The sequence below is a fragment of the Equus asinus genome, chromosome 22 (assembly GCF_041296235.1).
Source record: "Equus asinus isolate D_3611 breed Donkey chromosome 22, EquAss-T2T_v2, whole genome shotgun sequence".
NCBI lineage: Eukaryota > Metazoa > Chordata > Mammalia > Perissodactyla > Equidae > Equus > Equus asinus.
In genome coordinates this window covers 51,884,543-51,911,230 of record NC_091811.1, presented here as the reverse complement: position 1 = coordinate 51,911,230, position 26,688 = coordinate 51,884,543, and the positions used below count along the sequence as shown (strand labels likewise).

Sequence of the window (26,688 nt, the reverse complement as noted above, 5' to 3'; positions counted from 1 at the left end):
CGCAGCGCAGAAGGACGGCGCGGGAGGAATCCATTTCTCTGTGATTGGTCGGCGCAGGATTTCAAACCCGGCCTGAGGCGCGGTGCTGCTCTGCCGTTGGGTGAGGCGCGGAGGGAAGTGGAAGCGGCCCAGGTGGGGCTAGGCGGCCCTGGGCAGGTGGGCGCTGGGGTGCGTCTGGCGCTGCGTTTGTGGTGGAAGGGAGGGCGGGCGGCCGAGGCGGTGAGTCGTGGCCCCCGCGGGGTCGGGGGGAAGGCGGCCCCTACGGCCCCTGCGCTGCGGCTCCCCCGCGCCGGGAGCGGCCTGAATGGGCGGTGGCTGGGGGGTGGGGGGTTTCCTTCCTGGCGCCCTGTTTTGTGGAAAGCCGGGGTCGTCCTTTGAGGTGGTGGCTTGAACAGAACTGGAGCCACCCCGAAGAAGTGGCTCTGACTTAAATACAGAGGTTGGGAGTTGTTGGGGCAAGACCCCCATCCTTTTTCGGAGGAACTGGGCTTTTTCGAAGGGAAGAAGCCCTGGTGTTTGCGAGGCTGGGGCGGCTGGAAGCGGAGCTGCTCTCCCTGGGGCTGCGTGTGTCTAGGTAAGCTGGCCCGGGCAGTGACATCATGCCCTCCCCGGCCCACTTCTTAGCCTTCGTAAGAACGAGGCCTTACTTTTACGCTTTCCCATACATGTCTCTTCACAGGGTTTCATTCGTAGGCGGAGGCTGTGTGTAGGAACGTAGGGCAGGCGGGAAGATAAGCCTTTTTTTTTTCCCTAGGGAAATGTCATTGTCATTCTCTTTAATGTGTGGGGTGAACTTTTCGAGTTATTGAAAGTGTTTAGAGAAGGCGCCTTTCCTATAGCTTAATCATCCAGCAGGTACTTGTTAAGTGCAAACCATAAATACAAGACAATTTTATTTGGCCTTGGAGGGAGCTTGCAGTTTCTTTGGTGTGATTAACTTAAAAACATAACTGATGGTGGTGACTCTAGTAGGCCTTTACATGGTTGAGAGTACTGTACGTCAGTACAGCCCTTTTAGAAAATATTTTGGCAATGTTTATCAAGAGCCATAAGAGGTTTTTACCCTCTGATACAGTAACCTCAGCCTTGGAAATATCTTCTAAGGCACAGGCCACCTGGAGAAAAACACTGTCCACAGTGATGCTCAATTCATTCATTCAGTGATTATTTATGAATCTTTTGCCAAGTGTCAGGCCCTGTTCTGGCCACCAGGGGCCCAGCAATGAACAAAACAGACAAAACTCTCTGCCTCCTTGGAAATTACTGTTGGAGAGACAGACAATAAACAAAATAAATAAATTAATATATAAGTATGTTAGATGGAGATAAGTGCTTTGGAGCAACATAAAGCAGAGATGTGTTGGGGGAAAGGCTCCCATTTAAAATAGAGTGGTTAGGAAAGACCTCAGTGAGAAAATGACATAAATACCTGAAGGAGGGGCGGGAGTGACCGTGCAAGAGATTCCCCAGATGTAACTGAGAAACTGGAAATTACCTAAATGTCCGAAGAAGAGTGGTTAAACAGTTATTCATCAGCTTTTGGGAACTTAATGGAGACATGATAGAAAAAAGCAAAACACAAAATTATGTATAATCTATGATAGCAGTTCTATGAAATATGGGTGCATAATGGACAAAGATTAGATAAGAACATAAATCTAGTTGATTAGGGTGGTGAGGTTTTAATTTCACTATTAAGAAAACAGTCATTTTCTTTCAACGTAGCAAATTCAAAATATGAGGCAGTGCCAAGTGACTGTTGTAGATAATAAACGAGAGATTATTTTGGACTGAAATGGTTAGCGAATGCTTGCGTGAATTGGTAAGACTTATACTAGACCTTGAAGAATGGGACACTTCAGAGTGGGAAGAATTCACAGAAGAAAAAAAGGAGAACTTAGTATGCCAAACTGGTAATAATTTTCTTAAAGATTTTTTTTTCCCTTTTTCTCCCCAAAGCCCCCTGGTACATAGTTGTGTATTTTTAGTTGTGGGTCCTTCTAGTTGTGGCATGTGGGATGCCGCCTCAGCATGGCTTGATGAGCCGTGCCATATCCGTGCCCAGGATTCGAACTCGCGACACCCTGGGCTGCCGAAGTGGAGCACGCAAACTTAACCACTTGGCCACCAGGTCCGCCCCAATTTTCTGAAAAATAATAATTCAACTCGTCCCTTTCCTTATTTTAGTCTTCGTTCATGTTGGACTGAGGATGTTCTGTTTACTCTTTCTGCAATTGATTTGCTCATAAGACATTTGGTTTCAAGATATGCCTTCTGCTTGCCAGTTGTATAGAGGCTTTCGATATGGAGAAGCAGAAGCTGGACATTTGGCAAAAAGAATTGTTCTGAAATGCTTTCATATGAAAGAATCTTGTGGGATTGAGACTGTCTTAGGGAATAGTTTTCCTTGGCAGCAGAGAACCTATATTGCTGATTTCTTGGGAATCTCCAGGTTTAGTAATGTTTGTGAGGATGTTTTTCATTAAAACTCTTTCCTGAAAAACTCAGGCAACCTTCCATTGCTTTGTCTTACAATATTTAATACCCTTGATGCATCTAAAAAACCTGATGTATAGATCTCGTAATAATGTTGTTTGTAGGGGGAGGATAAGAGAATAGAGACTTTTCCCAGGATACTCTGCAGTTAAGATCTGTAATAGTCTGTTATGCTGAAGGACGACGTCTGTCTCTTAGCTGGGTGATTGAAATTAAATTGGGGACTCAAAGCTATCACAGTGAACTGAGGCTCTTTCCTGGTGACGCGAAATTGCTCCCTCAGGGATACTCGCAGATTGGGAATCTGTAACATAGTGACTTCTCCACCTCTGGGGCGTCTCATCAATAACAGCTGAGATTCTCTAGCACCTTTTTGTTTAAAGTGCTCCACAAACTGATTTCTTTGCTACACATAGGGATCATTTCAGCTTTCCCGAAAGGCAGCCATATCCGTAGTGAAGAGTGACAGCTGTTTTACAGCTGCAAAGCAATGTACGACAATATGACTTTGTTTTCGTTTCCTTTCACATTAGTGTATCTCCTAGCTATGGAGCCAAAAAATAAAGGGAGAGAAATAAAGAAGTATTCATGAGGGTGAAAATGTGACCCAGCAGGAAAATTAAGACCGTTTTCAATTGACATTGAATAGGATGAGTAAATTTTAGCTTTTCGAGTTACAATTTGGCTGAGATATCAGAGTTAGTACTGATGCAGAAAGATATTTTTGTCACCTATAAGTAATTCCTGAGAGTCACTTATATAGAACGTTAATAAAAATGCATGGTTCCCCAGCATATGAAGAGAAGAGGATTATATTTTGCTAGTGCTGTTTTTGGATTACCCTAAGTAAACCTATGTAAGAGGAAAAACTAACCCTTCTCAGATGCTGCAAGCCTTATGTGGAACAGTTTGCTTAAGGGCCTAGAACTGGCCACATTTGGCTGTCTCCTCCATTTTTCTTGTTCTGGGTTCCAGCTGTGAGGATGCAAGTAAGTATCAGACCAAAACCAAACCAGAAATTTCATACCTACTCTAATAATACTCTATATTTTTATAGTAAGGTTCAATTTACATTTTATAAGTCTTCCCTGCATTAATTGGTAATATTCTGCGAGGTAAATATGACAGGCATTATTGTTTCCATTTGTAGGTGAGTCTCAGAATTTAAGTGACTTACCTGAGGTTATACTGTTTGTTTTTTCATCTATATTATATGTTGGTATTCAGGTAGAATGGAGATACTTGTGATAATAGAATCACGGGTGTGTGTATGTATGTGTGTGTATTTTCTGACTATCAAATATTTATTTTTGAATACTATTTGTGTGTGTAATACAGTAGTGCCAAATATAAGGTTTCTCCTCTCAAGTTTACGGTATACCCGGGACATAGAGTAGAAACACGGTAAAGTTAAATTAGAGCGCAGGGTGTATGCGTCTGAGTGCCGGCTGAGCAAAGCAGTGGGGGGAAGGTCAGCTGACATGAGTGATGATGCCCTGCAGGTGATGAGGGGATGGGTTAACACACATGGGAGAAGAGTCTACATGGTTTGGTGATTGTAATTGTAGGAAAGGAACTAACTTAAGGTGATGCTGAGATTTGTACTGAGTGATTGGGAGAATGATAAAAATAAGGCAATTAAAATTGGGAGCCGCAGGGTAGGGGGTAGGGTATGTCAGTGGGTAGGGTGGTTGATGATCTATCTGAAGAGGAAGGACAGAAGGTGTCTCAGAATCAAGCTCAACATCTAGGGCATCCTAAGCAAATGGAGAGCCACAGGATTGGAGATAGGAGAGGCTAGAGCTGGGGGGAAGAAAGGGTGAGTTGTCTGTAGAGATGTAATGACTAAAGTGGGATGGTTTGATATGTTCTTCAAGAGGGCAGAGGACTGAACTTTAGGGAATGTCTAGTGTTGAGAGGGAAGAATAGAAAAATCTATAGTCAAACTATTCATAAAACTCTAAATCTGGAGACTGTGGCAGGCTGACAGAGTTAAGGGTTGTCTCTTTGTTGCTTCATAATAGAGCATTGGGAGTTCAGTTAAACAACTCTCTCCTAGGTACTAGGTGTCTTGTCAGGAGAACAAAGCCGATTGAGGTAGTTGTTTGAGATAACAGTTACCATGGTGAGGAGATGGCCCCCAGATAGGTTCTCTGTGTCCTGAGTCTTCTGGAATCATGACGGTTGTTTTTTTCAAGAGAGGACCTCCCCCAACCCTAACTCTAGGGAATGGTATGCACAAAGAACATAGGAAAGAAGAATAATGGACTAGAGGAACTTGAGAAAATGTGAGAATTTCTTTAAAAGGGGAGAAAGGGTCAGGTTGTTGTATTGTGATTTAAGACATAAAAACCTTCTGAAATTTTTTTTTTAACAACCAGTTTTTAATACCCTAGTTGCACTGAAATTTTCCTTTCCTGCATTCTTGAACAGATCGAGTTTTCCTAGGTACTGAGCTCACTGTCTTACAGTCTCAGAATCTACAGATGAGACCTGAGATGACAGAAATCAGTACCTCATGTTGAAACTGATCGGCATCTTCCATTTTTACTGGGAGCCAAAGAAAATCATTTGAATAGGCTGCTGAATGCCTTGCTCCTGCTTCTGTCCTGTAGCTCTTGGATATACTTGCCTGTTAGGTCATATTGTTAAATCCATGGGCATCTCCATGACTTCCAGATCTCTTCCTGTCAGTTTTAATGCTCTTCTTTTAGTTTTATTCTTAGTTTAGAGAAAGATCTTTGTAATAAATTTGTTGGTCTGGTTGCTTAGCAGCTTGCTGTGATGTAGCTTGGAACAGATACGTTGCCATTTGAAAATCTTGGTTTCCGGCCCTGATTCAGGTATACATATATTGCATCCAAGCTTGGATTGGATCGAATTGAAAGGTTTTTATTTTTGCTATTAGAGCAATCATCATACAAGTCCAAATGAACAATTCTGTAGCAATTAATAGAAAATATCTTCATGTTTATATATTCCTTTGTCCTTTGTGGGTATTTTTTTTCTTTCTTGCCCTCATAGCTTGTGGTACAATCTTATAAACATTGTAAAATCACTAAACCTTCATAAAAGAGTTCTTAAAATTGTATTTAGATGCATGAAACAAGGACTTGGACTAGAATTTTGAAGGGATGATTAGGAGAAACGTAAGAATCCTTTAATGGTATTTCTGAGGGCATTCAATTTTCAAATGAAATTTGATTTTTTATTTCATTTCCTTGATAATTTTCGTAACATCCAGTTCATGTCTTTCTTTCCTGACTGTTAAATGAAGATCTTATTTCCTCAAAATGTTCCCAGTTAAAGTCTATTCAGAACAGAACTCCTTGTGAGGACACCGCCTTTAATGTAATATCAGCAGATCTTTGGGGGGAAATACGAAGACTGAAATTCACTACACAGAACACAGTAGCAAATGATTTTTCCTTTGCCCTTCTAACTCTGAAGGTGGTGTATTGTCTCCGTGGTGCCAGAATGTGGTACAACATAATCCTTTGCCTATACTTAGTATAAATTTATTAGACATAGTCCCTGCACACAGTCCAGCAGAGAGCCCTGCATTACAGAAATAATTCTTGTGCTGCTGAGCTGGCGATTTCCCCACTTAATCACTTGTGTGACATCATCTGTGCCGTTGGTAGCAAATGTGCTGACCATGTCCTGCGTTTTAAAAGGCAGTGGCGACAGGGGTACTAGCTAAAAATGAAATTAAAAATAAATCTTTTAAGTTATGTTGAAGGTCTTCAAAGTTCAGAAGGATTAAAGTGGCAAAAGTGTTCTGTTAATCAATAGGCTTAACCAAGAAGCACATTTTGTAGTTGGTCACCTAGTAATCAACTGACATGCTTGTCCCTAATTGCTTTCCTCTAGGCTCCGGAGTGATTGCAGGGTAGAGGAGGAAAAGTAGGCAGGGAGGGGTGTTAGATTCAGAGGTCTGAAATGCTTTTCTAATTTTCAAGTGAGTATTAACATTTCAACTTTGTTTTTATACTAAGAATTACACAAAACATCAGTGGTTGGCTTGAGATTCTTAGGATGGTAGCTACAAATGGAAGAGTCCAGATGTTAGTCACTGATGACTCTACTGGATTGCTGCTGAATCTTTTGTCTGGGGGAGAAGGCAGGACCCCTAATGTCTATTTGATTTCTTGGCAGAAAGATGGATACCACTATGCTGAACTTGCGGAATCTGTTTGAGCAGCTTGTACGCCGGGTGGAGATTCTCAGTGAAGGAAATGAACTCCGTAAGTCATTCTGAGCTGGCCTGTGTAAAGAGAAAAACAGATTTCAGATTTGGGTTTTCTACAAAGCTGAAGTGTGTTCAGATCTTAAAATTGTTTTTCATTTGGGTTACCTGAAAAGAAAGGAATGGTCACTTATCCACGGTCAAAGCTTAATGGACACTCATTCTAATGGTCACTTCTTTCTATGGTTGTTCTTAAATGGCTTACCCAGATGTTTTTCATTATCAAGGTCTCGTTCCACTGAGTAAGTGGCCTTAGTTACTAGTTTCATTTTCATACCATGAACTGGGCAAAATCTCCTGCATTTCCATGGATGTTGCTTTTTTCTTTAGAGTAGTACTGTGGTTGTCTGCAGTTTTATACTGGGCTTTTCTTGTGTCTATAAAACATTTCCAATTGAAGACTTTTCAAATGTCATAATTTTTTTTGAAGAAGAGACTATTCATCTGCTTTTACCCACTTCATTTATTTGATACTTAATAATAAAGGGTGGAGACTGGGTGGAGATCTAGGGAGAGAAAGGAAGTGGTGAGAGAGAACACTTGTCTGGGGAGATTAGTGAGAAAGGAAGGTGGGCTGATGGCACTGACTTAAGTGAGCTGAGGGAAGTGTTCTCCACCAGCTTTTCCTTGGTTACTCTTCAAGTCCTATTTCAGACTTTCATTAGTACCTAATTTAGTAAGTGTTGCTCTTAAGTCAGCCTCATTGGTATAAAGGTAATGCAAGAACTATGTCTTAAACCATTTTTTAAATCTCCACAGTACTTAGTATAGTGTCTTACTTATGCCATTCAATATTTTCTTTAATTTGATTGATGTTTTTAATAGCTCTTATCCACTTACGGGCCTTTCAAAACAATATTCTATTTTCTCTCTCTAATAGCTGTTACATGACCCTATCATCTGGTACCAGCTCACTAGCCATGATGGCATACTCATTAGGCTTCTCCTTGAGGTCACATCATCTCAGAAGATGGATTACTTTGGAGTCTACTGGGAAAGAGTATTGAATAAGAGATCTTAAAATTCAGGTTCATTCAGCAAATATTTGGTGAGAACCTATCACAGCTTCTAGCATATGTTGAGTTGAGGGAAAGGGATGGCTAAATGACTTCATGGAGAAAAGTAGGGTTTGAGTTGAGCCTTAGATGTAAGGTAGGATCCCAACAGGCAGAGATGAAAGAGAGCATTTAGGGTCAAGGGAACAGCCTGAGTGGAGGCAAGTGTGTGGGTTTTGAGGGGAATAGGAGTAAGGTAGAGTGACATGATGAAAGCTGTGCTTTTGGAAGATTACCCTGGCAGAGATGGAGGCTGGGAGGACATGGTTGCCATAGTTCAGGAAAGAGGCAATAGGAGCCCTAACTGGAATGGTGGTTGTGAAGATGGAATAAGGGGAAATGGGTGGAAGGGATTGTGATAAGATCTCTAGGAGGAGGTGGCAGATAGGATGTCGGGGCAAGGGAGGAGTCTGAGGTTTGGAGTCGCAGTAACTAGTGCTGCCTTTTAACTGTTATTTCTGTGTCTGTTTCTCCATCTGTAAAATAGGAATTTAAATGTCTTTATCTTCTTTGTGAGAGTACTGTGAAGATTTGAGGATAAAATGAAACACTAGTTGTGAAAATACTTTGGAGTAATTTAGCCAAAAAATACAAGATAGTTGTTTTTACAGGTACCCTTATTTTATAAGCAAATTTCTATCTTCCCGTTGATTTCTGTTATAAAATAGAGGTACGTTTTGCCTCCCTCTCCAAATCCCTAACTTGGAGCATTGGCTTTTGAGGAACTAAAGTGGCTCAGTGTTTTCTAGACTCTAGAATCTTCTTTCTGCAACCAGCTCAGTCTCTGTCATCGTCTTTTATCCTGGGAATTCCTCCCATGCCTAATAAGTATCCCAGCTCCTTACTCTTGCCTTTCATCATAGTAACTTCATTCCTCTTTCTCATTTTTGTATAGTTTTTTTTTTAAACTAAGTCCAAGGTTACTGGAAGATCAGAGTGAAGGTTAATATTCAAATAAAAGGACTTTAATAGCCTAGGTATTTTGTTATCTGTTTTCCCCAGTCTATATGGTTTTTATCTTCTACTTTTGTTTTATCATGAACTCCCTGAACTATTTTAATGTTGTTGGTGTGTAAATTAGGAATAAATATAATTTATCAGGTGCCTATTGGGTGTCAACACCATACTAGGTTTGTGCTTATGGTAGCCAATACTAAAGTGTACACGACACAGTGCCTGTCTTCAAGAAGATTATGGTATTTAAGTTTCAGAGACAGGATTCTTTCTCATGAAATGGAAGATAATACAAGTATCAAAATATGTGTTTTTGGGAAGTAAAGAAAATTTTAATGTGGAGCAAACATTAGGAAAGGATTCATAGAGCAGATGGGACTAGAAAAATGAGTCCTTAAGGAAGAGTAGGTAGGGCATCTCATTTGGAGGGCATAGCGTGATCACAGTGAGAAGGCAGAAATGAGCTGGGTCTGTTCTAGGGGCAGGGACAAACTAGTTTGGCTAGAAAGAGGGTATGGTGTAGTGGTGAGAGGTAAGTATGATTAGACTGGTTAGGTGGGCCTGGATGTGTGGAGTTTAAAGTTGATTTGAACAGCAATTCTTCATTCATTCATTCAATGAATATTTAAGTGCCTGCTATGTGCTAGGCAGAGTGCAAGGCACTAGAGAGAAAGGAGCAAAAGAGACGCAGGGTCCTTGCCTGTAAGAACCTGAGAGGGGAGTGGGGGTACAAAGGGAAGAATCTGTGCAAAGTTCCCAGGAATAGTGAGCTGAGAAAACAAGATTTCTGGAGCTGCTTTAGTCTCTCTGCTGAATTATGAACCAAATTCTGATTTATTTTTTTATTTTTAATTTTTTTATTGAGGTTATGATAGTTTTGCAACATTGTGAAATTTCAGTTGTACATTATTATTTGTCAGTCATCTTATAGGTGCACCACTTCACCCTTTGTGCCCACCCCCCATCCCCCTTCCCCCTGGTAACCACTAATCTGTTTTCTTTGTCTATGTGTTTCTTTATCTTCCACATATAAGTGGAATCGTACAGTTTGTCTTTCTGTATCTGGCTTATTACGTTTAACATAATACCCTCAAGGTCCATCCATGTTGTTGTGAATGGGATGATTTTATCATTTTTTATGGCTGAGTAGTATTCCATTGTATATGTATATCATATCTTCTTTATCCAGTCATCAGTCGATGGGCACTTAGGTTGCTTCCACATCTTGGCTATTGTGAATAATGCTGCAATGAACACAGGGGCACATGAGTCTCTTTGAATTGCTGATTTCAAGTTCTTTGGATAGATACCCAGTAGTGGGATGGCTGGGTCATATGGTATTTCTATTTTTAATTTTTTGAGAAATCTCCATGCTGTTTTCCATGGTGGCTGCACCAGTTTGCATTCCCACCAGCAGTGTATGAGGGTTCCCTTTTCTCTACATCCTCTCCAACATTTGTTATTTTTTGTCTTGGTTATTGTAGCCGTTTTAATGACTGTACAGTGATATCTTAGTGTAGTTTTGATTTGCATTTTCCTGATGATCAGTGATGATGAGCATCTTTTCATGTTGATTTTTTATTTGATAAATCAAAAATTATCCTCAGTTTGTTTTAAGGAAATTTCCCTTTTTTTTTCCTTTTTGATGGATGCATTTCATAATTTAATGTTTACATAACTTTTTTAAGGAGATAATTTGAATTTAATAAATCTCTTGAATATGTGCTTCATGACAGGGGCTAGCACAGCTTGAATTGTGATTCACAAACTGACCCAAAAAATGCCATGTTTATTGATTTCCAACATCAAAATTTTTCCTGGTCTGTGGTCTAAAGTGCCTTTTTGACTTAGCAAACTTAGTTCATAACAGATTGTATGTAAAAAATAATATCTTAGACTTGTATGCAAATATTCTGGTTTTGGTCTAACACAAGCTAAACTGAACGAGTAATTTAATCAGTTGTGCTATTAAAATAGGAACTCCTTCCTTGAAATGAACTGATACTTTATTTGGTTTGAGTTCCATCGTCCAATTCAGTTAAACTTGTAATGTTTGTGTGGGGCAACGGAATTGGCCACCTCAAAATATGTCTCTTTGCCTTGATTATTTTCAAGAACAAAAGACTCTGAAAGAAACTTAGACCTTCCCCTCAGCTGCCTGAAAGAAATTTGAGATAAAAGCCTTGTCCCTGGGAGAGGCCATCACCATAGACAACTCTGGCTGTCAGTAGACTTGGGAGGATCCTTGCTAAGCCCACTCTTGTCAAAGTTCTGTTTATCAAACATTTGCTTCCATTTCCATGTGAATTGCCTTCCTCCCCTTTGAAATCCCAAACTGCTATCCCCAACACCTTCCTTTGTCCTTAGCTGAAGATGATATTTAAGCGGGCAGCTCAGCCATTCTGGTGAGTTATCCAGTTTTCCTGGGTTTCTTCCATGTATACGTGTTATAAAGCTTTGTTTGATTTTCTCCTGTTATTCTGTCTCATGTCAATTTAAAGATTTTATTTTTTCCTTTTTCCTCCCCAAAGTCCCCCAGTACATAGTTGTATATTCTTCGTTGTGGGTCCTTCTAGTTGTGGCATGTGGAACGCCGCCCCAGCGTGTCCTGACGAGCAGTGCCATGTCCGCGCCCAGGACTTGAACCAACAAAACACTGGACCGCCTGCATTGGAGCGCGTGAACTTAACCACTCAGCCATGGGGCCAGTCCCTCATGTCAATTTAATTCATAGACCAGCCGGAAGGACCTAAAATGGGTAGAGGAATTCTCTTCCTCTCCTACATGTGCAAATAACAATGAATAGGAATTAAAATCCAAATTTAATAAGACTATCAAGAGGGAGTATCCTAAAGAACAAACAAACCAGCAAAATTAGGTCAAATGGAAATCTTTTCATTCTCACAATTATTTTTCAATTCAGTAAATATTGTGTGTATGCAGCACTATATTTAGAAACATTTAATTGACCAGTGTGGAGCTAGAAAGTTTTTAGACTGTATAGTTGAAAAGTGTGTTTCTTGTTCTTTACTTTTTGAAATTGAAGTATTATACACATCAGAAATGTACACATTATAAGTGCACTGCTTGATAAATTGCCAGAGTGAACATGGCTATGTCAGCTTTTTAAGTTTTTTTCTTTGTGAATCTATAATAATGAAATAGTTAAATTTGCAAAAGGATGTATTGTTTGTTTTTCTTTAACTTGAGAAAAAAATCTTAGTGATGTGTTCCAAACTGTTAACTAAACCAGCATATCATTTAAAACTATTTGAATTGTAATTTTATGTATGTGTGTATATGTGTGTGTGTGTGTGTGTGTGTATATATATATATATATATATATAGGATCCTTGCTATTTTCATTGTCTCAAATAATTAGGTCATAATATCCTGTTTTGCTAAAATCTGTTGTTTGATAAAAACTAAAGATTCCTTGTATATAAGACTTGGTTTCTCTAGATTGAATTGGTATCCTAATTTGTAAGTTTGAAATCTAGTCAAATTGTTAAAATTGCTTACGAAGAACACTATATTGTTTGTGTGCTCATAGGTTAAATTCAAAACGGAAAAGTGCCTTTACTACCTAGAAGCTGCTAGCTTTGTGTGAATTTGGCCTATTTTCAGCTATAAACTGGGATAGTTTGACCAAGAGCAGATGTACACCTTGGAAACTTCCTCCAAGATGCTGGTGGAGAGTGATGCTTAGAGATAGATTGAGGTTAACTAGAAAATGGTAAGGTGTTCCAGAAGTCTTTGCCAATAGCTGGTGATGAGAATGAATGCCGCCAGGGTTATCATGCTTTGAGGTGCTGCCTTGGAAGTGATGCTCTCTTTGCAGACATTTGAAGAGTCCATGTTCCGCTATCACCCAAAGCTTGTATGATTTTTTCTTCCTGTGTCTTTCCAACTGGAGTGTTTATATACCCTTCAGGGCAGTGTTAAACAGCAAAAGCAAATTGGCTCTTTACTTTCAAATCAATATTTGTATAATTATATAGCTGAATGGAATTGCAGGCCTAGACATCTATAATATTAATCTACATTTACTGGAGCATATTATAGCAGTTACATTTGAATTTGCTATTTAACGCCTCTCTGGCACAGCAATGTGTGACTCTAAAGGAGTCTGTTTTTGTTTTATAGCCGTAACTGTCCTGGTATGTGACAGCTGCCCCAAAGGTATCCCCCTTTGATTGCCTTCTGTTCAGGAGCTTTCAGTGTCGGTGTTACATCTGGAGCCAGGTGACTAATGAGTTGCTTATTCCATAGCAGATGCCACTGGCTAAGCCAAAGTAAGTGGCCTATTGAAAAGGAATCGCTCCCCACAAATCTCCCATCCAGAGTGATGAACATGTATTCAGGACCTGCTTCTCGTTATTTTCAGCTGGATTTGGCCATGATTTAGCTGGTCTCTTAATTATGTATTTGGAGTAAAATTAACCAGAAGACTCATTTATTAGAGCATTTATACTCTGCTTGATGCTTGAATTATTAAAATTTTCCCCTTTCCTTAGAATTCATCCAGTTGGCAAAGGACTTTGAGGATTTCCGTAAAAAGTGGCAGAGAACAGACCACGAGCTGGGGAAATACAAGGATCTTTTGATGAAAGCAGAGACTGAGCGTAGCGCTCTGGATGTTAAGCTGAAGCATGCACGCAATCAGGTGGACGTAGAGATCAAAAGGAGGCAGCGAGCTGAGGCTGACTGTGAAAAGCTGGTGTGTATTGTTTTCTCTCTTAGAACTGTGACAGTCGGGGAGGGGGAAGCACATCTGATAGCGTTTCCTGTTGCTGGATTTACCCAGTTTCTTCCTCCACATTAAAGAACTGAAAGCAATCTGTCCATTGACAACTTGTCTGTGGTTGGAGCTGAAATCGCAGCCTAGGAATCCTTTTCTTCATAGATTGGATTTTAAATTTTTTTCTCCTTTAGACTTGAAACTAATACCTAATAGACATTTCAAATGAGAGTTTAAGGAATTAAAATTAGGGAGAAAGGCAGGGAAATCCTAGCATGCTTGGTCTGTCACAAGATAGTTGGCTGTCTCTCATGCCACCCAGAATGTCCTCATCCTTATATCAATAGCTACTTTGTCATTGATACAGGCAAGACAACTCTAAGTCTTTCCTTCACCACTGCTCCTAATTCAGGGTAAGGGGCTAAATATATTCAATGAGTAGAGCAATGTGATAACATAGAACACTGTCATTCAGATTTCCCAGGGTGGGTCATGGTACAAAGGAAAGCCTTTACCAAGGTGGACTAATCCATGGTGGTACAGTGTTAGATGCCTCAGTAAGCTCAGATTGTCTGGTTCTGGTGCATTGCAGCTTTGTATCCTTTTTAATGCATTTTGCTTCTACCATTGGAAAGGTGGGTGGCTGCTTTCCTCTGCAGAAGAAGCCAGTAATTGTCCTGATAAAATGACACTAAAGTGTTTTTGCTATGTGAAATCTGTTTTGGGACTCTCGTTTTGCCATACTCTCTGCTCTTGGATTAGCAGTTTGATCCAAAAGTCTTGTAGCAGAAACCCCACTATTCTAGATGGAGTTCATTTACCAGTCAGAAATCAGAGACACAGTCTGGGCTTGATGAGAATTAATATGCTATTGGTGTAGCAGCCTTCCTGAAGGCTCATTTGCATAATGCTGTATTTTAATATCTTCTGGTCTGCCCGTCCCATAAATTTGAGGTGAAGCTTTCTCCCCTGGTTAGTTAGGATGTTTTACTCTGCTTTGGTCTATAGGAAAGACAGATTCAGCTGATTCGAGAGATGCTCATGTGTGACACATCTGGCAGCATTCAACTAAGTGAGGAGCAAAAATCAGCTCTGGCTTTTCTCAACAGAGGCCAACCATCCAGCAGCAATGCTGGGAACAAAAGGTGGGGGAACTGCATCTGTTGTTATCTGACACAAGCAAAACAGCTGTCAGAAGTTCTTGTTTTCTGAACTCTTAAATATACTGCTTTTGGAATGTGTGCTGAATAAGGCAGAAGAAGACTTTGGAGGAAGGGTAGGTGGGAAATAAAGGCACTGGGGGCTCCCTATTTTTTTCCTTTTCTTTTGTTTTTTTTTAATCTTTCCTTAGGATGTTGTTTCACTGTGGGTAAAATTTTTATCTTGGTGCTAAATTGCACATCAATAACTAATCCTGCACATTGCTAAGAAACCTAAAGGTAATAGTGGTGGTTCAGCAATACTTTCTATGTTGACTCTCCTGAGAGCTCTTGTAGTTCTTCTGGTTTAGAAGGGCCTTCTGTGAGCCAAGACCAGGCAATAATTTTGGTTCCACTGCATCACTATTTAAAATAGTCTCAACCAGGCTTTGAATTTAACACCCCCAATACAAGACATGGGGAAAGGTCAGCACTCTTAGAGCTATTTATTTTGTTGCCTGGTTGTTTTATGGGGAATCTTTATAACTAAGAAGATGTACAGGCTTAATTTCTTAAAAAGTTAATGCTGGGTGATATTGTCTTGTAGAAAGCAACCACAGTTGGGATCAAGTTAAACTTCACTCTTCTGCCTTGTGAATTTTTAGTAGCCCGTAGTACAAATTCATCAGCAGGGAATAGCACCCATACCTCTGAGTGTAACTCTCAGCTGCTGGTATAAGGCCTTTGCTGAGAAAGCAGCTGTGCTGCATGTGTAGTCGTGCACATGCACACACATACACCCCCCGTGAAAACCATCAAACACAGCTCACCACAGCTAGGGGTTGAGCTTGTAGTTATCTCCATAGGGAGGCAGTTGCTGTGAAATTGCTGACGTGACCTGACCAGTGAGACTTGTTCTGGCTGTTGGTGGGGTTTACTCTCCACAGTCTTCTATGTCTAACACTGTATTGTTTCACTCATCTAGACTGTCAACCATCGATGAATCTGGTTCCATTTTATCAGATATCAGCTTTGACAAGACTGATGAATCGCTGGTAACGGACATTTGATCTCTGAGAATTATCTACTTCTCTTACCTCTGCATCCTCAGGAATAGCTCTCCTGCCCTCTCTTCTAGAATTCCTTTATTACTACTTCGTTAGTTGATGTTGATGTGTTATAGATACTGAGCATTTTGTTTTATTTTTTTTTAAAGATTTTATTTTTCCTTTTTCTCCCTAAAGCCCCCCAGTACATAGTTGTATGTTTTTTTTAGTTGTGGGTCCTTCTAGTTGTGGCATGTGGGACGCTGCCTCAGCATGGCTTGATAAGCAGTGCCATGTCTGCATCCAGGATCTGAACCAGCGAAACCCTGGGCTGCCGAAGCAGAGCATGCGACCCTTAACCACTCAGCCGTGGTGCCAGCCCCTGAGCAAGGATTTTAAAATATAAATCCACACAAGCTATAAGAGACTGGCTTATGTATTTCTTTAGTTTCTGGAAGTGAGAATATAGAATTCAGGATTTGGCATGAGGTTAAATTTATTTAACGGATCTGTAAGCTGTGCTAATTGATTATATCTTGATTTATTAAAGCCCCAGCTAGCAATAAAAAAATTGGTAAGACTCTGTCCAGGCAGGGTTTATTTGCTGCTCTGGGGGAACATAGACTTGTGCCTTATTTCTGAATTAGTTTGGTTCTTGAGGAAAACTTAGTCATATTTCACAATTAGAAAGAAACCAGTGTCCTGAAAGTGCAGCCAGAAGACTGATACAAGTTTGTGGGCGTTCTGTAATGCTTTGATCAACAAAGGTTAATGAGTCTAAACTGTTGGTTATCCTACTTTTGTGGGGCAGCAGCCTTCTCTTAGCTTATGGTGATGTTTCTGCCTAAAAGCTCATCTCCTAATATTTCAATCTTTGATGTTCAGGAGATTGGTAGTTTGTGTATCTTTCCTGTTTTGCTGGCTGAAAGCAAGCAAACAAAACAATAAATCAGGAGGTTATTGGTTGATTTCTGATGATAACAAAACAGGAGACTACTTGTTACATGGTCTATGAGTTTTCTGTCCAAATTCAGTGTTTGACCAGGGAAATAATTGCTATTCTATAGATATAAATATTAGGTATCACCTTTTTGAAATAAGGAATGATATAGAGTAGGTCTGGGATATATAATAAAACTAGAACATATTATTAGCTAATTTTGGAGCTAGGCCTGTCATGATACCTGTTGTAACGGAAACTGAATCAAACAACCAGTAGTTACATTATTTAACCATGTATCGGAGAGGTTAAATTTTTTTAGCTAAGCTACTATTTGCCGTATACAACTGTTTCTGGATTTTGTGTTTTTGGGGATTATTAGGAGTAAGGAAGTCATAAGTAGCTGCTAAAAATGAATGCAAATGGTTAAAATAAGTGAAGTGAAAGTAGACCACAGTAAAAGACAATTCTTCAGTGGTAATGTATTTTTTAGGGCCCAAGGAAAAGGGATGATTAAGAGACATAAAACCTAAACTAGAACTTTTTACGTGGCCATATTGTACAGAACATCTGATTAGACGATAGCAGTCCCTTAAGAGCAAGAATCTCATCTAACACGATCAGTATAGTGCCTAACATTCTGTAAGTTCTAAAACTAATTACAAAAATAATCAGAAATAAAGGACCAGGCACTGGGGATAATCACGACAGAAGTTCATTCTTTAACCTTTTCTTGCCTCTGTGGTATTGATTCCTGATTCTATTATAATAGCTTCAATTTTGGAAAGAAAACAGGTTAACTTACTATAGCTCCATAGCTACAACACTTGACACCCTCCCTTCCCCTGATCCCCGAATCGTAAGTTGGGTAGTCTGACTCAAGAAGCCTTTAAAATTCGCTGTAAATTTATTTGCACAGGGTTTAGGGGAGGCCTAACCAAAGAGAGAAATTAATATAGTATATTTGTCAACAGGATTGGGATTCTTCTTTGGTAAAGACTTTCAAACTGAAGAAGAGAGAAAAGAGGGTATGTATGATTTTTAGGTGTTTTTTTTTTTTACAAAGTAACAATAATAGGGTTTTCTCTTGAAATTTTGCCATGATCCTGCAGGCCTGACATGTTGCTCTAGCCATTGTTAAACTCATATTACAAATGAAGCCCTGCTTGGGGGCACTGTGGATGGTCCTGTTTTGTTTCACTGTTCTGGGCTGCTCTCTGTTCATTCATTGAGCGGAAAAGGATACACTGAAGTTTGTTTTGAGTTGTCACATGAATTTTTATGCAAGACTTTTATGCTCTAATATAAGCTTCAGATGAAATGTGTGTATAATGGGATATGCAGAGATCAATTTGTATGTGCTTATTTAGGGTACTTAATATGTTTCCAAAGACTTCATATCCTTAGATAGGATTACAGCTCTACTTTTTCTGGTGCTGTCATCTGAATTGTTCCAAAGCTTGCTCGTTTCTTCTAGGGCATTGTGGGCATTTTTATATTGGTACAACTTAAGCTTCATGTGGAAATAGGCAATGAGAGAGAGCACATTGTTTATTATTCACTGTAGCCCTGGTACCTTGGACTCTCCTCCAAGTTGTCTTATGGAATAATTTTATCTTCTGTGCTTCAGATATTCTATTTGGCACTAAAATTATTGGTCTTTGCCACCCTCTCTAGCGCTCTAGTAGCCGACAGTTCGTTGACGGTCCCCCTGGACCTATAAAGAAAACTCGTTCCATTGAATCCACAGCAGACCAGGTAAGAATAGTCAGGTCAAGAGACTTGTGGTCTCAAACACATCAGAGATTAGTGACACCAAGCATTAAAAATCCTGAGTCAGCATCGCAGTGATACTTCGAGAGAGATGCTTGGTTTTCCTATGTAATAGGATCCTTATCATCCATATGAATGGAATTACTGATTAAGTAAACAACTGTCAGCTTTGTGTTTGATTCTTAGTTGTTGTATGTATACCCCATGACCTGTATGTCTGTTCTAAAGTATGACATTTCAACTTAAGAGTGTTTTGGGCTGGAGCCTTAAGTCCTGACCAAGACTCAGGAATTTTTCAACCACTCCAAACTCCCTATAGTGGGGAGGAAATTAGATTCAAACGTTTGTCTTTCCTTCATTACTATTTTTGTTTCAGGGGAATGAATCCATAGTTGCAAAAACTACAGTGACTGTTCCCAATGATGGCGGGCCCATTGAAGCTGTGTCCACTATTGAGACTGTGCCATACTGGACGAGAAGCCGAAGGAAAACAGGTCTGCTGGGTTTGTGGCTGAATTGCCTGTGTAAAACAACTGGTAAACTTTGGGCAGTGTTGGTTTCCTAGAACCTCCCTGAGGCAGGGATTGGATGTATTGGGTAGTTTGTTACTGCGCCTCCTGGGGGCCAGAGCACCTGCTGTGTCATGCTCCAGCTTTGGATGGCTGGCCTGGCCTATGCCTCTAGTGTATAACTTGTTGTTCTTGAAATAATTTGTTTGCATAGCCATTATATTCACTTCTGATTATGGCTATAGATTACTGGTTATCTACCAATTATTAAAATTGGGATTAAAATTCAGAAGGAGCAAAATACTTAAGCTTAAGACAGGCTTAAAGTTGCTTGTTTTCTAGGTGCTTTACAGCCATGGAACAGTGAGTCCACCTTGAGCAGCAGGCAGCTGGAGCCAAGAACGGAGACAGAGAGTTCCAGCACTCCTCAGGGTAACGGAGGGATGCGCCTGCATGACTTTGTCTCTAAGACGGTAAATATGTCATCACTCCTTCTTCTTTTGGGCACATTTAATTTTTTTTAATTGTGAACGTAATGTATACCAGGAACGAATTTAAATACTTTAGTGTTATAAAGTTAAACATCAAATTTCCTTCCTCCTTCCAATTCTGCTCTCCAGGGGTAACTACTGGTTACAGACGTGTCTGTCTTTCCATTCTGTGAGTAATATTAAACTCAAAGAAAGCAACTTTTCAGAAGTATTTGTTTGTGCTTTTTATTGATACATTACGTTTTATGCTTGAATATAGCACATTTTAACCGTTATCCCATTTGATTTCCTCGTAACAACCCAAGCAAACTGATGAGGCTCAGAGGAGTTACTTACTAGTTGGAGCCACATGCAGTGAGTGGCAGAGTTAACATGGAGGTTCTCTGATTCCTCGTCCACAAGTTCTTTCCACTACTATATTCTGCTCCCTTCCAACTGGATGACCTTATGCAAGTTACTTAGCCTCTTTTTGCTTCTATTTCCTTATCTTAAAGAAAACAAAACTTCCTTCATAGGATTATTGTGAGAATTACACAAGTAAATATGTGTAAAGAGATTAGCAAGTTGTTTGGCATGTTCTGAGTTCTTAATAAATGTTGGTTGATGATGCTGATAATTTTTTAATTCATACCACTTTGTTCCTCCTGCTCTGTTTCCTCCTCAGGTTATTAAACCTGAATCTTGTGTTCCATGTGGAAAGCGGATAAAATTTGGCAAGCTGTCTCTGAAGTGTCGAGACTGTCGTGTGGTCTCTCACCCGGAGTGTCGGGACCGCTGTCCCCTTCCTTGCATTCCCACCCTGATAGGAACCCCCGTCAGGATTGGAGAGGTATGCCCTGGGGGAGCCCTCCTCGGGTTAGGCTTCTTTAGCGTTCCCAAAGCTTAGTGTCAGTTTTTGTTCTGAAATTAATGATGCCAAGTATATTTCCTTCCAGGAATAACGAGTAGAAATTATAAAATGTTAACTTGCAGCAGAGTCCTGTTTGGGTTTGTTTGTTTAGTAACTTTTTTAACTGAACTCCTCTTCCCTTTCTTCCCCTCACTCCCTTCCTCCCCTTCCTTTCCTCCTGTTCTCTCCCTTCCCCGCCTCATCCTACCCTATTTTGTAAAATTTCAAGCATATACAAAAGTAGAGAGATTGGTATAACTAACCCTGGGTCCTGTCACTCAACTGCCACGATTGCTGATTCACGTCCAATCATGATTTATCAGTACCTCCGTCTCCTCCTCCTGGCCCTGTCCAGTGAATTATTTTGAAGCAAATTCTAGCCATCATATAATTTCACCTGTGAATATTCTTTCTCTTATGTTAGAGATATTCCATTCGAGGTTATTTGGATTATGTTGCTTATTTCTAAAAATCAATTCAATCTATTAAAAATTATTTATTGTACAAGCAACGTTAGCAAGAATCAAAAACAAGATGACCATGCTGCTCCCCAGCCCCCAGCAAATCAAATGTTTACTTTTCTTTAATCTTGAGAGTTTTTAGCCATGCATATAATTTTTTACAAATTTTCTGTACTCTAATGTAGAACAGTGGAGCTGTCCTCTACAGATAGGTTTGTGTTACAATCAACTGAGTTGTGTTAAATAATTTTTCTTATTAAGAATAATTAAAATGTAAAAAGCATTTTCTTTTTAGAGTAATAAATTAGTTTATGTTAAAGGCCATACCTGTGGTCTCCTCATGCCTTGCTTTCTGATGCCCTTGAGTAGAAGAGAAGCAGGGGCGGGGCTGTAGCTCGTGGTCTTATTGCTTGTTCCTGAAAGAGTGTGGTGTGTGTGACCATAAATTAGTCCTGGTGCAGAGGTGGGAAAAATAATTGAGCTTCTCTGTTCTAATATGTGCTTCGGGAAGAGGAATTTAAAAGTAGACGTGATGTCCCAGCCTGAGCATTCGTCTGGAGATGGTTCTTCCCCTGCTGGTCTAAGTGGTATAAAGAGTAATTTAAAACTCTCTTTTCAGGGTATGCTGGCAGATTATGTGTCCCAGACTTCTCCAATGATCCCCTCCATTGTTGTCCACTGTGTAAATGAGATTGAGCAGAGAGGGCTGACTGAGGTAAGATCAACCCTCAGAGAGGGTGAATTTATTATTTGTGTTAATAATTAGGTGGTTCTTAACTGAGAGTGTTGCCTTGATAATAGACAGGCCTATATCGGATCTCAGGCTGTGACCGGACAGTGAAAGAGCTGAAAGAGAAGTTCCTCAGAGTGAAAACTGTGCCTCTCCTCAGCAAAGTGGATGACATCCATGCTATCTGCAGCCTCCTGAAAGACTTCCTTCGAAACCTCAAAGAACCCCTTCTGACCTTTCGGCTAAACAAGACCTTTATGGAAGCGGCAGGTAAGGGCAGCCTTCGTACCTGCATGTGAGTCCCACAGGGGCAGGAATTTTTGACTTTTCTGTACAGTGCCTGAAACATAGTAGATGTTCAAAGACTTTGATGGATGAATAACTATATCCAAGTTCCCCATGCCTGTCCTCTTCCATCTGAATTATATGTATAGGGGACTAACAGGTTTTTTTGTTGTTGCTTTTTGTTGTATTTTGGTCAAGTTTTAGGTTGTCCTTTGAACTTGGAGCCATCTTTGATTTCTTTTCCTCACACCCTACATTTAAGCCATTGGCAAATTTTATCAGCAAAGGTCTTGTAAAATACGTCTTAAATTTGAAACTTGTCACTCCTTCTACTGCTCTTGCCATCCCTCACCCTGAAGTGATGTAAGAACCTACTGATTTTGCTGTTTCTACTCTTGCCCTCCACAGTATGACCCTCATCCAGTAGTTGAAGAGCGTGGTCCTTTTAAAATTTAAATTAGGTGATGTCCCTTCTGTCCTCAGTATCTTCCAGTGGCTTCCCATTACTCTCAGAATAAAACGCACAGTCCTTAACATGGCCCAAAAGACCCGACGTGATTTGGCTTCTGGTTATGTCTGCAGCATCATCTCTTTGAACATCCTTCCCTTCCCTCCTTCCTTTCTGATTATCTGGAATTCTTGCAGTTCTTAGAACATGACTGAGCTTACTCCCATCTCGAGGCCATTCCATTTGTTGTTGTCTCAGCCTGAATGATATTTGCATGATTTACTCCTTTCTTTTAGATTTCTTTTTAGGTATCTTGTCCTCAGAAACACCTTTCCTCACCACTTTGTCTAAAATAACAGCTCCCATTACTTTCTCACTTCTTGCCTGCCTTATTTTATTATATGTATCACTACCTGATAGATATTTGCTTTTTGAGTAACTCCTCAATAGAATGTACGTTCCATGAGGCAAAGTCTTTGTTTAGTTCGGCTTTATTCTGAGCACTTAGAACAGTATCTGGCACGTAGTAGGTCTTTATACATGTTTTATCGAAGTATATCTTCTTGATAATTGTAGTCACTGCAAGTTGTGTGTCCACCTTCCTACAACATGGGTTGCCAGCTGCTTTCTCTAACTGCAAGAGCCGTTTTTTTAGAAGTTCTGATTTCTAATATTGAGCTATTGGCCAGTATCCTGCTTGTTAATGAAACTAGAGTCTGTTGCAGTCATGAACCTAATCAGAAGTTTCAGAAGCTTACTGTATAGATGAGACTTTGTGGTCGATAACTTGGAAGCCCGCTGTCAAGGGAAAGAAGTCTTAGGCCTCTTGTTGCTGTCTTTTCATTTACAGAAATCACAGATGAGGACAACAGCATAGCTGCCATGTACCAGGCTGTGGGTGAACTGCCCCAGGCCAACAGAGACACATTAGCGTTCCTCATGATTCACTTGCAGAGGTGAGTACAGCAGAGACTTGTTTCTGGGAGTAGGGAATTTTCCAAGGGGAAGATAATGTGGGTTGGATGTTAGGGAGGGAATGTGAGGGGTGAATTGTTTCCTCGTAGAATTTATATTTGGTCTGCGTTTAAGCAGAAGGGCAAGTCTTCTAATTTAATGGTCTTTTGCTTAGAGTGGCTCAGAGTCCAAACACTAAAATGGATGTTGCCAATCTGGCTAAAGTCTTTGGCCCTACAATTGTCGCCCATGCTGTGCCCAATCCAGATCCAGTGATAATGTTACAGGATATCAAGCGTCAACCCAAGGTAGGCAAGCGTGTGTGTGTGTATGAACTTGTATAATGTGATAACATGAGAGAATAATGAGAGGTAAGTCCCGAGCTTTGGAAGTTTGCTAATGTATTTGGTGGTTTTTAGGTGGTAGAGCGCCTGCTTTCACTGCCAGTGGAATACTGGAGTCAGTTTATGATGGTGGAACAAGAAAACATTGACCCCATGCATGTCATTGAAAACTCAAACGCCTTTTCGACACCACAGACACCAGATATAAAAGGTGAGAGCTAAGTTGTGCTTCTGAAAGGACCTGACTCCCTCTCCACTTTTGGTCCTGTGCCCTCTCCCTGCCTTTGCTAGAGCTGTTTGAACTTCATATTCTTCAATAAAAATTAAATTCATTTTGAGAATTCTAACATTAAAGGAGAATTTGTACAGTTCTACCATCCTTTTTTTTACTTTTCCATGTTCTCCTTCATTACCCATATAGATATTTCATTACCCATATAGATATAGATATTTTAAAAATATAGATATAATAATAATTTAGGTATAATTTGTTTTTATTTCACTTAGCATATTGTGAGAACTTTTTCTACTATATAATATTATTTTTATGGTTGTAAACTATAATTACTTAAATATTCTATTAGGTATTGATGTTATTTTTCAGTTTTTCATAATTATAAATAATGCTGCCATCAACATTGTATGGGTATACCTTTTCTTCCCCATGATAAATTCCCAGGAGTGGGAATCACTGAATTAAAGAGCTTGAACATTTTTGTTTCTTGATATGTTTTACCAGCTTGATTTCTTAAAGGCTTTTGCCAGTTTGTACTGCCATCAAAAATGTATGAGGCTGGTTTCATTCCAACCTCACTGGCATTGGAGACCTGTTCTTTCATTATTGCAAGTTCCTTTTTTAAGGGAGCATATTGTTTTTTCTAGTATAGGTTAAAATCAAACGGTCAGATGTTAGATTTGTGAAGTTTGGAGTTTGAGACTGGCCTAAATCAGGAAGTGAATGTTGGTATTTGTTGAGCAGTTGCCTGCATAGTTCAAAAGATGTACTGGTGTGTTACAAAATGATGGCAAAAATGATCTCTGGGGTTTTGCTAGGTCTCTAACCTTAGCTCTTAAGTGCTTCACAGGGTATTCAGCTTAAAACTGGTCATATGCTTTCTTTTTTTCCTTCCTTAAAAAATGTGTCTTAACTTTGATTGCAGTGAGCTTACTGGGGCCTGTGACCACTCCTGAGCATCAGCTTCTCAAGACTCCTTCATCCAGCTCCCTGTCGCAGAGAGTCCGCTCCACCCTCACCAAGAACACTCCCAGGTATGTGGAATTGGCCTGCTCAGGAAATGAAAAAATGACTGCTCCTTAGACTTCTTTCCCATCTTGTTGAAAGAAAAACTCAATTAGATCTTAGCTAGTGACTAGACTTTAAAAGAAACCTGTGGGTCATAAGGATCTTCCTTTTTTTTTTTTTTTTTTTTTGAGAAAGATTAGCCCTGAGCTAACATCTGCTGCCAGTCCTCCTTTTTGGCTGAGGAAGACTGGCCCTGAGCTAACATCTGTGCCAATCTTCCTTTATTTTATATGTGGGCCACCTGCCACAGCATGGCTTGATGAGTGGTGCGTAGGTCTGCACCCGGGATCCGAACCAGTGAACCTCAGGCTACTGAAGCAGAAAGTGCGAACTTAACTGCTGCGCCACCAGGCCAGCCCCAGGAGTCCCTCTTTTAAAAGGGTCTGAAGGTCTTTACTGCTTCCCCTCTCTCATCTCAGGTGACAAAGAGTAGCTTACAGAGTAGTTGAGGGTTTCCTACTGTGAGTTGATTATATCAAGTAATTTTATAGTTGTTTATTTACCTTTTATATAGACTACTTTTCCAGTTCATTCTCTTTCTTTAGATTTGGGAGCAAAAGCAAGTCTGCTACCAACCTAGGACGACAAGGCAACTTTTTTGCTTCTCCAATGCTCAAGTGAAGTCACGTCTCCTGTTCCTTCCCAGCATCGACTGACTGAGGAGAGCGCACCTGTACTCTGCTCTGCAGCCTCCTGTACTCATTACTACTTTTAGCATTCGCCAGGCTTTTAATCAAGTTTAATTGTGCATGGGGGTTTTATTAAAACTATATATATCTCCCTCTCCTCCTCAAGTAACATAATATCAACACCTTGTGCTGTCGTTGTTGGAGCTTTTAGTTGGGAGATCTGTACAGGGCTAAAAGGGTGGTGTGGGATTCATGGGGAGTCTTTAGGGGGCTGGGGGGACATCCCTTTGGCTTAAAGCCAAATGTTGCTTATGGAATGACCTTTCTCTGGTCATTTAGAACTAATTTCCCTGAGACAATGACAGGAGCCCTACCTCTTGGTAAGACTGACTTGTCTCAGGGTGGGAAGTGGGAGGGCAGGGTAAAGAAAGATTTGCACAGAGGATTTGGGATAGCTCCTTCTGAGAACTTGGAAGTTCCCCTTCCCCCATTATGAACTGAGCTATAACATGGAGCCTTCATAAAAGCGGGATGGGGGAGGACAGAACTAGTGATGGCAGTATGCTTAGCTTTAATTCGGATTGATTAGGTTTAATAGTATTTAGTGGCACAGCCTTGTAAAAGTGATACTACAGCTTGTATTTATCTCCACCGGGCCTCTGGCTGGACTTTGGGTTTGGTTGGGGGTCAAAGCCATTTTGTTCTTAAGTTAAATTCATTCTGACTCTTGACCTCCCCTTGTCCGTTAGAGCCCCACTTCTAAAGTCAGTATGCTGTCTGTTTGGCATCCCAACTAACAATTACGAGTAGGCTATACGGGAAGATTGTCAGTATTTTGTGTGGCAAGAAAAGCCAGTCATTTTGTCTTTGCACTTTGGATGCTGACATCTCCTGTGGAACATAGCCACATCTAGATAGATGTATGCTTTTCGTCTATTAAAATTATTTCTTATGTCTATAAAAATGCTTTCTTCTATAGAATGTTTCTGACCCATAGTGACTCTTGTCTGTAAAACATGTATTTGGAATAATATTTGGAAAAAAGTAAATAGTTTTTTCAAAATGAATTTGAGGTTGGTTTTCTTGTCCTGGAAGGTAACCTTCAAAGCTTTTTTTAGAAAATATTTTCCCTCAAAGTGTTCTGAGTCTGCTGTTTGTCACCTCTACCCCTTCAACTTTACCACCACCAGGAGTTTGTTTCTTCATTTCTCATTCAGTCTCTTTCATTGTCCAAATTGAGGTCCTAGATTTG

At 40.1% G+C, this 26,688-nt stretch overlaps 1 protein-coding gene across 8 annotated transcripts; it reads left to right on the top strand.

The window, feature by feature from the left end:
* Positions 1–8: 8 nt before the first annotated feature.
* On the top strand, positions 9–26,503 carry RACGAP1 (Rac GTPase activating protein 1). 8 transcript variants are annotated; one of them, XM_014862884.3, is made up of 17 exons: positions 9–156; positions 6,655–6,743; positions 13,272–13,474; positions 14,504–14,640; positions 15,620–15,689; positions 17,595–17,648; positions 18,298–18,378; positions 18,770–18,887; positions 19,245–19,375; positions 20,058–20,222; positions 21,363–21,458; positions 21,545–21,743; positions 23,057–23,162; positions 23,336–23,468; positions 23,580–23,715; positions 24,665–24,773; positions 25,353–26,503. In XM_014862884.3, the coding sequence occupies exons 2-17, from the start codon at positions 6,659–6,661 to the stop codon at positions 25,426–25,428; spliced, it is 1,899 nt and encodes a 632-aa protein (XP_014718370.1). In that variant the 5' UTR covers positions 9–156; positions 6,655–6,658; the 3' UTR covers positions 25,429–26,503. The 8 variants fall into 8 exon arrangements, with proteins under 8 accessions (XP_014718370.1, XP_044612022.1, XP_014718372.1 ...); XM_044756087.2 differs by having other exon boundaries at positions 14–100; XM_014862886.3 differs by having other exon boundaries at positions 29–156; positions 6,659–6,743.
* The last annotated feature ends 185 nt before the right edge of the window (positions 26,504–26,688 follow it).